The sequence below is a fragment of the Sorex araneus genome, chromosome 1 (genome assembly GCF_027595985.1).
Source record: "Sorex araneus isolate mSorAra2 chromosome 1, mSorAra2.pri, whole genome shotgun sequence".
NCBI lineage: Eukaryota > Metazoa > Chordata > Mammalia > Eulipotyphla > Soricidae > Sorex > Sorex araneus.
The window spans coordinates 21965110-21978116 of record NC_073302.1 but is presented as its reverse complement, the minus strand read 5'-3'; the positions used below and the strand labels follow the sequence as shown (position 1 = coordinate 21978116).

The 13007-nt window shown below is 57.0% G+C and overlaps 1 protein-coding gene and 1 non-coding gene across 2 annotated transcripts; both read left to right on the top strand.

Moving 5' to 3' along the window:
* Nucleotides 1-222: 222 nt before the first annotated feature.
* Nucleotides 223-12840, top strand: SLC31A2 (solute carrier family 31 member 2). The gene is made up of 4 exons (XM_055123826.1): nt 223-337; nt 6150-6216; nt 8804-8996; nt 10284-12840. The coding sequence occupies exons 2-4, from the start codon at nt 6150-6152 to the stop codon at nt 10450-10452; spliced, it is 429 nt and encodes a 142-aa protein (XP_054979801.1). The 5' UTR covers nt 223-337; the 3' UTR covers nt 10453-12840.
* Nucleotides 6843-6949, top strand: LOC129401277 (U6 spliceosomal RNA). The gene has a single exon (XR_008628208.1). It is a non-coding gene; the product is annotated as a U6 spliceosomal RNA (small nuclear RNA).
* Nucleotides 12841-13007: the final 167 nt, after the last annotated feature.

Sequence of the window (13007 nt, the reverse complement as noted above, 5' to 3'; positions counted from 1 at the left end):
AACAAAAACATCCGGGTCATAATTTAGGTCATTGGCTCCCACTTTGCTATTATTAAGTCCAGCGGGCCGGGTGTTCGTCCCGGACTCTGTCAAACTCCCCATGATCTACTGCGAGGCGCAGGAACATTTCGGATGAAGGTTGTGAAGGCGGCAGGAGGGAGGACTACTACGCGGGGACTACAACTCCCAGGAGCCCCCGCGCGACCGCAGAACCACGTGACCCCGGCCCGGGTCCTGCTCCCCCGCCGCTGCGCGGCCGGACTCGGAGCCCAGAGACCCGAGCAAGCAGAGCGGAGCAGACGCCGGTGCGTGTCGGACCGGCGCTCACATCGCCACGGTGAGTCCCGGAGCAGGGGACGCTGTGGGGGGCGGCCCGGGGCACCCTGGCCCAGGGCTGGGGGAGGGGGGGCGGTGTTGGCAGCGACGCCCACCGTGCCAACGAGCCTGGGGGGCGGCACAGCGGGCGAAGGGCTCGGGGAGGTTCTGGTGGTTCCCCCTCCCGGGTGTCTCTGCGGCCGGAGGGAGCAGTTGCGAGCACCTGCTGTGGCGCAGCCGGGGGCAAAGGGATCCCCCCTGTCCGGGGGGCTAGCCGTGTCCTGGGGGGTGGGCTTGAGTACGGGGTGCGCTCCAGCCTGCGCTGACGCTCACGCAGACCCCAGCCCCCTCGGCCGCTCCCAGGTGCTGCCTGATTCGTGATCCTTGATTCTGTTGTGGGATAGGAAGGGGCTCGGGACAGACCCAGCTTCTCTGGAATCCTCCCGGCGCTTTGGGTCCGGAATACCGTTCCGGATCAACAGTTTTTCTTGGTCGGGTCCACGGGAGAGAAATACAGCCTGCTTTGGAGCCGCGGAATTGAGAAGACGGGAAGCCAATACAGGCCGGGCAGTCAACAGTGTGCCTCCCCCCCCCCCTCTCTCCAAACCACACACACACACACACACACACACACCACACACACACACACTCTCTCTCTCTCTCTCTCTCTCTCTCTCTCTCTCTCTCTCTCTCTCTCTCTCTCTCTCTCTCTCTCTCTCTCTCTCTCTGCCTCTAATCTGAGAAGTAAACGGGAAGTGCTTATCATTAGCTATCTCCTGCTCAACTTTGGTTTATGCAGGACAACTTTTCTCAAAGTGCAAGTAACCCCAAGGAGCAGATTACCCCTCCTCCCCGCAGCCCTGCCCAGCCCAGGGTGGAGCCCATCAGATAGTTCAAGCTCAGCTGCCCGGGTTCCTCAGAAATGGGGGAATCCAGATTAGAAGCCGCAGCCCGAGCCTTGCCTCTCAACAGGTCTGGAAACTGCATCCCACATCAGGGTGTGACCAGTTCAATCTTTTCTTCTAGTGAGAAGGCAGGATTGGGGCCTGAGAGATAGTGCAGCGGTCAGGTTACGGTCAGGTTACTTGCCTTGCCAAGTGGCTGACCCGGGTTCATCCCCTGCATCTCATATGGTCCCCCGAGCACCGCCAGGAGTGATCCCTGAGCACAGAGCCAGGAGTAAGCCCATAGGATTGCTGCGTCTCTCCCAGGCTCCTCACGCCCCTTCCAGAGAGAACCGGACCCTTGCACCTTGCAGCTGGGGACAGACTTTCCTGGCCGTCTCCTACACCTCCCTGGCCACCTGTGCTCCCCCTACCCAGCCCCCCCCCCCCCACAAAATCCCCCCTGCACACACTCACACACACCTGCCTCACTGGGGCGCTTCCCTTCTGGACCTCAGTGCACCCGCTGGTGTCCAGTTCACTCTCCCCTCCCAGGAGCTGGCGCCATCTCTTTCCTACCTCTACCTCCTGCCACACAGAGCCCGTGCCTGTGTGTGAGTGGGTTTCCTTTGGGTGCTGGCAGTGCTTTCTGGGGGCGCTGGGATAGCTGGCCAGGCCCGGGCTGACAGAAGAGTCACCCCATTGTAGCACCTCACTGATGAATTCACCTCGGGGGACATTCCAGTCGTGCCAGCTGCTTCATCAAGTGAACTTGGGGGAGGGCTTCAAGAAATGATGCAGCTCTCCTCTCCCCCCCCCACCTGCCTTCCCACTGATGGTGTGTGGGAGGGGGAGGGGGTGCTGCAGAGTCTGAGTGCACATCCCATGTGAGTGGGGCTTCTCGGAGTTGTTTATGCCTGTCTTGGGTGAACCTGGTCAGTGAACATCTTTATTGTTTGGTTTAGACTTTTTTCCCCCTATTTTTTGGTGGGGAGGGCGTGCTCTGCTCAGGGACTACCCCCAGCTTGGTGCTTGGGGTCCTTTCACGGCCATGCACGGGTTGATATGGAGCTTGATTGGCAACAAGCCAGCAGGTTGGAAGCTGGGGGACTTCTGTTCTCTCCCCCCCCCCCCAAATAACCATCTTGTCTTCAGGGTTGCAAGAAGGGGGTTCTAGAGAAAAAACAGGGCAGAGCGCTTCAGAAAGCGGAGGCATTCCAAACCAGTGGGTGCCAGGCCGGGCAATCAAACCTCTGGGCCAGTTCCCCGAGGCTCACTTCATCTTACTTACTAACCTCAAAGTAAGGGTTAGGCCCTGGGGAAGGACAAAATGAGGAAGACTTTTCCTCATCAGGCTTTTGGAGGAAGGGTAAACTGAGGACCTCATCTTTGTTTTTTTTTTCTTTTTTTTGGGGGGGGGGCTTTTTGGGTCATACCCGGCGATGCATAGGGCTTATTCCTGGCTCATGCACTCAGAAATTACTCCTGGCAGTGCTCGGGGGACCATAAGGGATGCTGGGAATTGAACCCGGGTCGGCCGCGTGCAAGGCAAACGCCCTACCCACTGTGCTATGGCTCCAGCCCCAGAGGATCTCACCTTTAGGCTTCGGGGCAAAGGCAGTAGAACACGCCCAACTGTTATCTTCGCCTGGTTTCAGGGGGACCCTCCTGAGCTGGCACTGAACCCAGGACCTCACGTGTGCAAGGCCCCCCATCGCAAGGCGTCCCAGCCCGCAAGCAGTCTTTATCTTCAAGAATCTGTTTTTCCCACAACACACAGCAGTGCTCTGGGGCTTACTCGCAGCAGTGCTCGGGGACCCTGGTGTGGGGGCCTCTAACGTGCAGAGCGCATACTCCGCCCAGGGCGCGAGCTGGTAAAGAATCTTAACAATGAGGGGCAGAGCGATAGTACAGTGGGTAGGGCCGGCTCAGGTTCAATCTCCCGGGACCCCATATCGCTCCCTTAACCCACGAGGAGTAACCTGTGAGCATGACCCAGAAATAAGCCCTGAGCACTATGGGGTGTAGCCCTCAAACAAGAAACAAAACAGATCTTTTGTTTTTTTTTGGTTGCTCAGGGGTTATTCCTGGCTCTGTGCTCAGGGGATCATATGGGAAGCTGGAGGATCAAGTCTTGGTTGGCTGTGGGCAAGGCAAGCCCCCTACCCACTGTTCTATCTCTCTGGCACTCCAGAAAAGAATCTTAACAATGAATTTCTCTGGGCAGTGGAACTCAAAAAGATTTTCACTTTCTTTTTGAGCCTGTGTCAGCCTTGTACATGGAGTAAGAACCACTTCCATCTTAAGGGATTAAACACTCACCCTGTACTTCCCCTTTTCCCTTTGTTGCTGTCTTTGCTGAGATGTTGGATCTTGGTGATGGTGATGTGGGGGGGGAGGGGGTAGGCTGGGGGAGAGGGGCGCTGTCACAGTGACCATGCCAGAGCAGTGACCACTGAGGCACATACCCGAGCTCCTGAAAATATGGAGGGTTTTTTGGGCAGATGGGGGCATGGGTAGGGAGCGTAGTGCTGTGCTCAGGGCTTACTTCTCGCTCTGCACTCAGGGGTCATTCCTGGCAGGGCTCAAGGGACCATGCAGGGTGCCAGGGGTTGACTCTGGATCAGCTGTGTGTAAGGCAAGCACCCTGCAGCCTCTGAAAATGACTTATTCTTTTTTTTTTTTTGCTTTTTGAGTCATACCCAGCGATGCTCAGGGGTCACTCCTGGCTTTGCACCCAGGAATTACCCCTGGCTGTGCTTAGGGGACCATATGGGATGCTGGGAATCGAACCCAGGTCAGCCGTGTGCAAGGCAAATGCCCTACCTGCTGTTATATCACTCCAGTCCCACTTTTTTTTAAGTTCAATATGCTTTTCAGACTGCCTAGTTTCCCTATTCTACGTAAAGGTCTTAGACAAATCCTTTCCCTCATAGGACTATCGGGAAGAGACAGAGGAGGTGGGTGGGCAGGGGCTACACCCCATAGTGCTGGTACAGTGGGTAGGGCCGACCTGGGCTCAGTTCCCTGGTACCCCATAGAGCTCCCTGAACCCACCAGGAGTCACCCGTGACCTGAGCGGAATTTCCACACACTGAGTTTAAGCACAGCTCAGACCTCTCCCTTCTAACCCCAGAATTTTTCTTTCTTTTTTTTTTTTTTTGTGTGGGGGTCACATCCAGCAGTACTCGGGGCTTACTTCTGACTCTGTATTTAGGGAATCACTTCTGGCAGGGCTCAGGGGGCCATACGGGTGCCAGGGATTGAACCCAGGTTGGCTGCCTGCAAGGCAAGCACCCAGCCCACTGTCCTGTGGCTCCTGCTCCCCCCCACACAACCCCCAACACTGTCTTTTTAATGAGTCCATGTATAAGGACAATCGTGTTTGCCTTTCTGTTCCCTCACAAAAGGGTTGCGAAGCGGGGGACTGAAAACCTTGAGCAAACAAGCCCTGGGAACAGACTGGACAACATGGTACTATTGTTATGGCTGTTTTGTGCATTTTAAAATTGCCCCGAGATTAGATCTGGAAGGTTCTCATTACAGGAAAAGAGAATGGTACCTGTGTGGTGATGGATGGTCGCCGCCTTCCAGGGCGATTGTTTCACGCACAGCCACCCTGAATCACTCTCTTGTATACCCGACGCTACTGTATTGTGAGAATTCTAACAGGTGGCCATTGTCTTAGAAGGTGACCGCTTCCTCCAGCCTGGGTCGCCTTAGCCAGGAGACATGGCAGCGGTGTGGCCCAAGAAAGGCTGTTTTGGCAGCGACAAGAGGGGACTTTCCTGAGAGGATCACTGATCAGCCTGCTCGTTTTTTTTTTTTAAATTTTGGGTCACACGCAGTGGTGCTTACTCGGAAGGGGTGAGTGGCGGAGGGGACCATATGGAGCTTTTGGTCCTGCTGGTGCAAGGCCAGTGCCTGCCTACCACACTCTGCAGTGGCAGGGCCCAAGCGTGGGGCCTGAGCCACACACAGCCTGTGCTGTACCCTGAGCCACCTCCTGGCCTCCCACTGGGCTTCAGGCTTGTCCAGCACAGTCATGGGGCCGGGTGCAGGGGGGCACTTGGACTCTCTGTCCAGTGCTCATCTCTACTCCTTGCCTGGTGATGGAGCAGCAGAGGGGGTAGGGTACGTGGGAATCCCAAATGCCAGCAGGCCTCGCTCTTTTCCTGGCACTGTGACCCTCGCCCGTGACTGAACTCTCACGAGCTCGGTTTCCTAGGGGTGGTGAGCCTAACTGCCCGTCTCTCTACGAGATGAGGCCAGTGGTGCAAATCCACCCCAACTTTAAGGTAGCCCCAGGACCCTTTGGGGCAACATGGCAGCTGGCATCGTGGGGTCCGTCCATCTCTCTCCTCCTGACGTCTTTCCAACTGGCTGGGGGGAAGCCCACCATGTGCAGAGATGTCCGCCCCCGGTCACTCTCTGGACACAGGGGTGGGCTTCGAAGAGCAGATGTCGGGCACACACAGGACACAGCAGCAGCCCTGGGCTGGCAGACGCCACTGCTGTGTCCACCTGTGCCCTCAGGACAGAGGGACCCTGGCTCCAGTGCGGGGTCAGGACCAGGGGCACCCCCGGGTGCAGGGCAGGGGTGAGAGGCTGCGCTTGCTCTGCACAGCAGCCTCTCAGGGGCTTTGCAGGGCCCTGGGCACACATCCCAGCCTGGCCCGAGGGCACTGCAGGTGCAGGCCAGGCTGAGGGTGGGGGGGATGGGGAGGAGCCCCTACCTCCCTTCCACCCGCAGGGGGCCCCCTCAAGCTATGGTCCCTGTACCTCTGATGACCTCGAACAGCCCATCCTGTGCTTAGCTGCAGTGTCCCATCCTCTCCCATCCCCTGTATCCCCCCCACCCCCCATGCATTGATTCTGGGCCTTTGGGGAAGTCTTGGAGCAGCGCCCACGTCCTGCGCCCCCCATGATGCAGTTTCCCGTGTCTTGCAGATGCATTTCATCTTCTCAGATAAGGTGGTGCTTCTCTTTGACTTCTGGAGTGTCCACAGCCCCACGGGTAAGCACTGGCAAGACTCGGGAGAAGCGGGTTTTTCTTGCTACCCTGGGGGCAGGGGTGCATCACCTCGCAGGCAGACACCGAGTAGGGAATGGGAATGCTGCATTTGGAATTCTTGCTCAGGGCTCTGCACTGAGGCCCAGGGAGAGGTCGGGGGAGGGCTTTCTCCTCTATCACACAGGGAGAAGCAGCCCAGAGGCGGGAGGAGACTTGTCTCGGGTCGACCAGAAGTAAGAGCCAGAACCAGGTGAAGGCCTCCAGCTACCACCTCGCCTGACCCTTTGGGTGCGCTGTCCACAGCTCTTGCAGCTTAGGACCTCCGGTGAAACCTTTCTTGCAAAGAGAAGATTCCTTTAGCTTCGCAAGGCAGAGATGGGCAGTAGCGCACAGCAGGTTCATGTCTCCGTGTAGAATAATCACATCTTAGACTAGAGAGGGCTGCAGTGACAGTGCAGTGGCTCAGCCGCTTACCTTCACGTGGCCTGACCCCGTTCAATCCCTGGCATTCCATATGGTCCCCAGAGAACCATCAGGAGTAATCCCGGAGTGCAGAGCCAGGAGTAACCCCACCACCCTCACCCCAGCATGGCATCCCAAACCAAACCAGCAAACAAAAACACCCGAAAGTGCTTGCTTTGGCAGAACATATACTAAAATTGGAACAATTCAGAGAAGATTAGCATGGCCCCTGCGCAAGGATGACACGCAAATTCGCGAAGCGTTCCATATTTTTTTTATTTCAGAAAGCCATATGGTATTGACATATTTTTTTTCTTTTGGGGTCACACCCGGCGATGCACAGGGGTTACTCCTGGCTTTGCACTCAGGAATTACCCCTGGTGATGCTCAGGGGACCATATGGGATGCTGGGAATCGAACCCAGGGACATATTTTTGTTTGTTTGTTTGTTTTTGCTTTTTGGGTCACACCTGGCGATGCACAGGAATTACCCCTGGCCGTGCTCAGGGGACCATATGGGATGCTGGGATTCGAACCCGGGTTGGCTGCGTGCAAGGCAAACGTCCTACCCGCTGTGCTATTGCTTCAGCCCCCCCAGGGACATATTTTTAAAGTAAAAACAAAAACAAACACATCTGAAAGACTGGAAATGACCTAGAGGCTGGTCATTGTAGGTGCTGGGGCCATCGAGTCTGGCCGTCCCTGTTTTGGACTGCCATGCCAGCACTGCACTGCCGAGTAACTGCAGGGCTCAGAACGACAGAGTCGCTTTGCTCAGGTCCTGAGTGGCCCAGGCCCCCCTAAATGGCCCTCACTCAGAGGGACTCATCGGAAGCCTTCCCCGTTCTGTAAACTGCCTGATGCTGGCTGCTGATGTGGCCCACAGAGTGGGTGTGTCCGTGTCCTGTGCTTCCCGGTGACCAGAAGGCTGGCGTCCGAGAGTGGGACATGCCCCCGAGGAAGCCGCACTTGCAGGCCAGTTCCAGAGCCCCGCTGTGGCAGTCACACAGCCTCACTCACTGCCTTGCTGGTGGCTGGGGCAGCCCCGAAGGCCTTTCTGGATTGCAGGGCAGGAGGTGTGGTGAGGTCAGCCCCGACAGAATGGGGACAGCGGGGCAGTGAAGGCCAGTTGGGCCAGAGAGAGTGCTGGCGCAGGGCACTTGCCTTGCACGGGACTGACCCTGGTTCTGTCCCCAGCACTGTAGATGGTCTAGGAGTGAGCCCTGAGCACTGCTGGGTGTGGCCCAGTCTCCCCCTCCCCTCCCTCCAAAAAACAAAACTAGAAGAACCATGCTGAAAGTTCTGAAAGTTGTCAGGGGTTAGCATGGGACAGGTCCGGAGGGAAGGCTGCCACCTGCCTCCTGTTGCTGATTCATTTCCACTCCCCTGCCCTTACCGATAAGGTTACATAGTTGCTGCTTAGAGCCAGACCGCAAAAGTAGTTCTCCCCTACTTGTAAAAAGAAGTAGCAGTTAACAGGTAATTTCCATAGGCGGTAATAAGCGGTGCAGATTGTCTATAAAAATGAGTTACTGGTTCCCTTCCGTTTATAATCAAATTAAAAAACAGAAGGAAGTAGAAAATTCAGTGAGAAGGAAATAAAAACCTCGCGTATCCAAACTTGCCGAGGTGCGTGGCCGCTGCCTGGCGCCTCCTCCCTCCCTTCCTTTCCAGGACCCCTCCCCCCCCAGGGAGAAATGTCAAGTCAGGGAGGAGGTTTGTGCCGCCTGCCTGGGCAGCGGTAGCCGTTTCTTTCTTTCTTTTCTTTTTGGGTCACACCTGGTGATGCACAGGGGTTACTCCTGGCTTTGCACTCAGGAATTACCCCTGGCGGTGCTCAGGGGACCATATGGGATGCCGGGACTCGAACCTGGGTCGGCCGTGTGCAAGGCAAATGCCCTACCCACTGTGCTATTGCTCCAGCCCTGGTAGCCATTTCTTGACCCTACGCTGTAGGCCAAGCCTCTGAGAGTGAGCTGGCAGGGGAGAGGGGGAAGGAGCTGGGGGCCTGGGGGCACAGGGGCCAGGGAGGTGTGGGTGGCGGGGGTGACGGGGGCCCGGGAGAAGGTGCGGGAGTTGGCACCCGGCCTCCCCGCCCCGGTCTCGGCAGCCCGGCTTCCTCCGACAGGCATGGCCCTTTCGGTGGTGGTGGTCCTGCTCCTGGCTGTGCTGTACGAAGGCATCAAAGTGGGCAAGGCCGTGCTCCTGCAACGGGCGCTGGCCAGCATGTCGTCCGCCTCCAGCAGCCAGCAGCTCATCGAGGAGTCCGACCAGAACTTGGCCGCCTCCGACTTGCCCCCTGGCGGCCGGGCGCGCCTCAGGTAAAGGGCTTGGGTGCGGGTTAAGGACAGCGCGCCCCCGCCTCACAGAACGGACACTGAGGCCCAGGGAAGGACCGGGACGTGGCTCGCAGTCAGGAGGATGAACCGGACGGCAGGTCTGAGGGAGTCAGGAGGCTGCAGACAGATGGACTGAGCACTCTCTCGGGAGGCGCTGTCAGAAGTCTGGCGTGCGCCTCTGGCAGGTAGCCAGGCCCTGCCTACCCCCCGCCCCGCCAGCCCCTTAGTCTCCCCAGGACTCCAGAGGGTCCTGTGGCTTCCTCACCCAGGCCGCCTTGACGCAGCAAAGGAGCAACGCTGTCAGCAGCACCCTCTTCTCCCCCTGCCCCGCTCTGGTGCCCCCGTCCCCTCTTCCGGCCCCAGCCTCCCCGGCAGTGTCAGATACGGTCATGTGTGCCAGGCCACAGTGGGTGGCCTAACTAGGAAGGGATGTGTCACCAGACGCCACCTTTTCTATCAGGTTTGCCTCCCCTGGGCGAGGGCTGGTGCTCGGCGTGTAGCACAGCGCTCCCGCGTGTGTGCCTGAGGCCCCGGGCTCAGTCCCCGAAGAAAGAAAATGAAAATGCTGTTTTGCTTCAGAGATTCAGGGAAGAAAACAAACAAACAAAAATCTGCCTGATGATTTTCCCGCCTTATCAAACATGACCAATTACATAGCATCACTTAACCCAACCCTCCCTTTTTTTTTCTTTTTGGGTCACACCCAGCGATGCTCAGGGATTCCTCCTGGCTCTGAACTCAGGAATTACTCAGGGGACCATATGGGATGCCGGGGATCGAACCCAGGTTACCTGAGTGCAAGGCAAATGCTCTACCTGCTGCACTATTGCTCTGGCCCCTTCTTACCCTTTTTTTTTTTTTTTTTTTGCCTAGAATGCCAGGAAGCTCCAACTCGGGTAGATAGGATTCTAGATTCTTTATACAAGTCCTGCCTCTCTGCCAGCGGTTTGGCAGGGCTCCTTAATATAGGTCCCTTCTGGGGCCCCGGCAATGGTAGGGTAGGCGGGGCCCTTGTCTCGCATGTGGCTCACCCAGGTTTGATCCCCAGCACTCCCAGGACCCCCAGGAGTGACCCCTGAACGCAGAGCCAGGAGTAAGCCGTGAGCAGCAGTGGGTGTGGACCAAAACCTAAAACCAAAATAACAGATCTGTTCCGGGCTGTGCTCACCCAGCTTAAATGTGTCGGTCGGGAACCCAGCAGCGGCTCTTTCGTCACCGCCCCGCCCCGCGCTCCCAACCAGCACTAACCTGGCTCTCCTTTCTCCCTAGGTGGCTTCTGTGTCACTCGGGCCAGTCTCTAATCCACGTCTCGCAGGTGGTCATCAGCTACTTCATGATGTTGGCGGTAATGACCTACAACACCTGGATTTTTTTGGGCGTGGTCCTGGGCTCGGCCGTGGGCTACTACCTCGCCTACCCACTCCTCAGCCTGGGTTAGCCAGTGAGGGCTGTGCGGGCAGCGAGGGCTGGAGGGGCCGAGGCCTCGCTCAGACGCTCTCCTTCTGGCCCCGTATTGCCTTTGTCTTCCGACGGCCGTTCCTCGCCGGCTCCCAGCTCCTGGAAACTTGCTCCCTGGGGTGAGAGACCACTGCTTGTGCCCGGAAAGGCTGCTGAGCCCCGTGCAGGGAGGGAGCCAACAGAACCTGGAGCAGGGCTGCTGAGCCCACGATGACTTTTCTCTGTGACTCAAAATTAAGCATTTCCAAAGATCTTCCAGGCGGGACGGGTGTGGGTGCGGGAAGCCGTGGGACCTGGCTCCCGTCTGCTCTGACTTGTGCCTTATGGAGAGGAGTACCTGCCCCCGACTTCTGGGCACTCTCCACGCGAGCTCGTGAGCCTGTGTCTTTAGGACGTACAAAGAGCTTCTCCTCTGTAAATCATGTTGACAAACAGGATTTCTCCAGTCTTCCCTCCCTCTGAACTCCTAGTTGGCGGTTTTTGCACATTAGCACAAAACGGCATTTTTTTTTTTTTTAATGAAACAACTTCATTTTACTCACGGTGGAGGCCGCATCTGCTGGCACCGGCTTGCCTTTCTTCTAGGGCAAGAGTGGCGGAGACTGCCAGCCCGTGACCACACAGCCTCCAGGAGCCAGAGTTTGGGGAGCGCTTCTCAGCCTTCACGCTCCCCTACCCTGAGCCCCGCTCTGTACAGAGAACTGCACGGGACGGGAGGCCATTCTTGGTGTCTTATATTATTCCTAACAACGTGGCAGGGAAACCCGATTCATCCACTTTGAATGCGGGATAAGCCCCGGGGAGTGTGACTGACAGATCCTAAGTAAGCAGTGAGACCAAAGCATTCCATGGACAGAGCCAGACAGGGGTCTCCTGGCCCACCAGGCTGATGCAACGGACTCACATTCTAGGAAAGGAAATGAAAGAGCCAGGGAGGGGACGCTGCTGCTGCGGGGACTGAAAAAGACACTTTCCTCAGGATGGTGGCCAGTCCTAATGTGGCACGTCCTCGCCGTTGCAGGGGCTGAGGGGTGGGCGGGGGCACCCAGGCTGGCTGGCGTGGTGTCAGCAGGACGAAGGAGCGAGTCTGTCCATCTGCTCTGAAGACAACAGCTCTGTGCTCAGTTCGGAACCCCAGTTTTGCAATGCCGGGCCCACAGGGAGACGCCCACAGCGCCCGCCCAGTTGATGGAAGTTGTTCTCAAGTTCATTCTGTCAGGCGCTTCTGTGAAAGAAGGGACTGTCACATGGACTGTAAACATCAGGGTTGCCACAGGTGTGTTGTAGATTCTGCCCCGGAAACACAAGCAAAGATGTTCCAGAAGCACTTTTTAAAGGTCTGCTAAGAGACAGAGGAAGTGCTGGGTGTCACACCTTAGGATCATCGAGGCTTCCTCCCACAGATGGGGGACAGGGGGGCTGCTCGGTGTCACAGCAGGTGTGGGGGTTCCAGTGTCCAATGGAGTGTGGCTAGCCTGTTCAAGTCTGCCCTGCTCCAGCTCCCGGCCAGAATACCACCAGGCATTTGTTACATCCAAGACTAAAGGCATAGGGGACTTCCCAGAACAACATTCTCGACAAAGTATACGCTCGGCCTCAGTGGCATTTCCACATTCTTCAGAGCCCAGTCACCAGGGTGCTGTTGCCCAACGTGCCACCTCCACTGTATTATGTGCCGGGAGTGCTCCAAGCACTTGAACAGCATTAACTCAGTCTTCAGACACGGCCTCAGCATGGAGGCCACGGTCAGCAGCTCAGTGGAGAGCTGTGGGAGGCAGAGCTGGGAAGCCAGGTCCAGGCCCGTGCTGCAGCTCGGATGCGGGGGAAGGCTGCATGGGTGTCCAGCCGAGGCGACAAGGCACCCAGTGCATCGGGGCTGTCAGCACACCGGCGACCAGAAGGCCCATGCCTACTTCCACATCACTCGTCTGAACACGGAGATCTGGGGGGAGGCCCGGAAGCCTTAACTTCTCCGACAGACACCCAGTGAGCACCAGGCAAGGGCGGGGAGGCCTGTCGGGAGCCAAGAATCCTCACTTGGCAATCCGCCAGGGTCCAAATTCTTGCTTTGCTGCCTAATGGCTGTATCATCACGAGTATGTTACTTTACCTCCCAAAGCCGTTGTTTTTCCACCAAAAAGAGACGCCGTGTCTTCTGTTACAGGCTGTATCAAGTGCCATACAAATGTCAGACAGCAAAGGTCAGTCCCTGGGGGTGTTCACTGCCGCATCCCACCCATGGCGGGTAGGTGCAAAGCTGTCACTAGAGAATGACGTGGCCAGGGAGGTGGGATTTCGATTTCTGTCTCATGAACACTTTAAATCAGGGAGTATTTCTATTAAAGTCATTATGCTTTTTAAGGCTGAATGCATGGTTTCTCTTCATTGGTCTTATTCCCAAATTCAGATCAAGCATGAATAGCTCTCAGAATAGTGGGAAATCCCACAGGTGCCAGGAGGGATGAAGGTCAGGTGTAAGGCCCCTTCCCCACTCTGCATGGTCTTCAAAGTGTGAGGCGGGGCCCCCCAGAACTG

Excerpts from the sequence above, each read along its gene's own strand:
- SLC31A2 (XM_055123826.1), top strand. The coding sequence starts at position 6,150 with ATGCATTTCATCTTCTCAGATAAGGTGGTGCTTCTCTTTGACTTCTGG. Across the intron at positions 6,217-8,803 it reads GAGTGTCCACAGCCCCACGG|GCATGGCCCTTTCGGTGGTG; the intron begins GTAAGCACTGGC and ends TTCCTCCGACAG. Across the intron at positions 8,997-10,283 it reads GGCGGCCGGGCGCGCCTCAG|GTGGCTTCTGTGTCACTCGG; the intron begins GTAAAGGGCTTG and ends CTTTCTCCCTAG.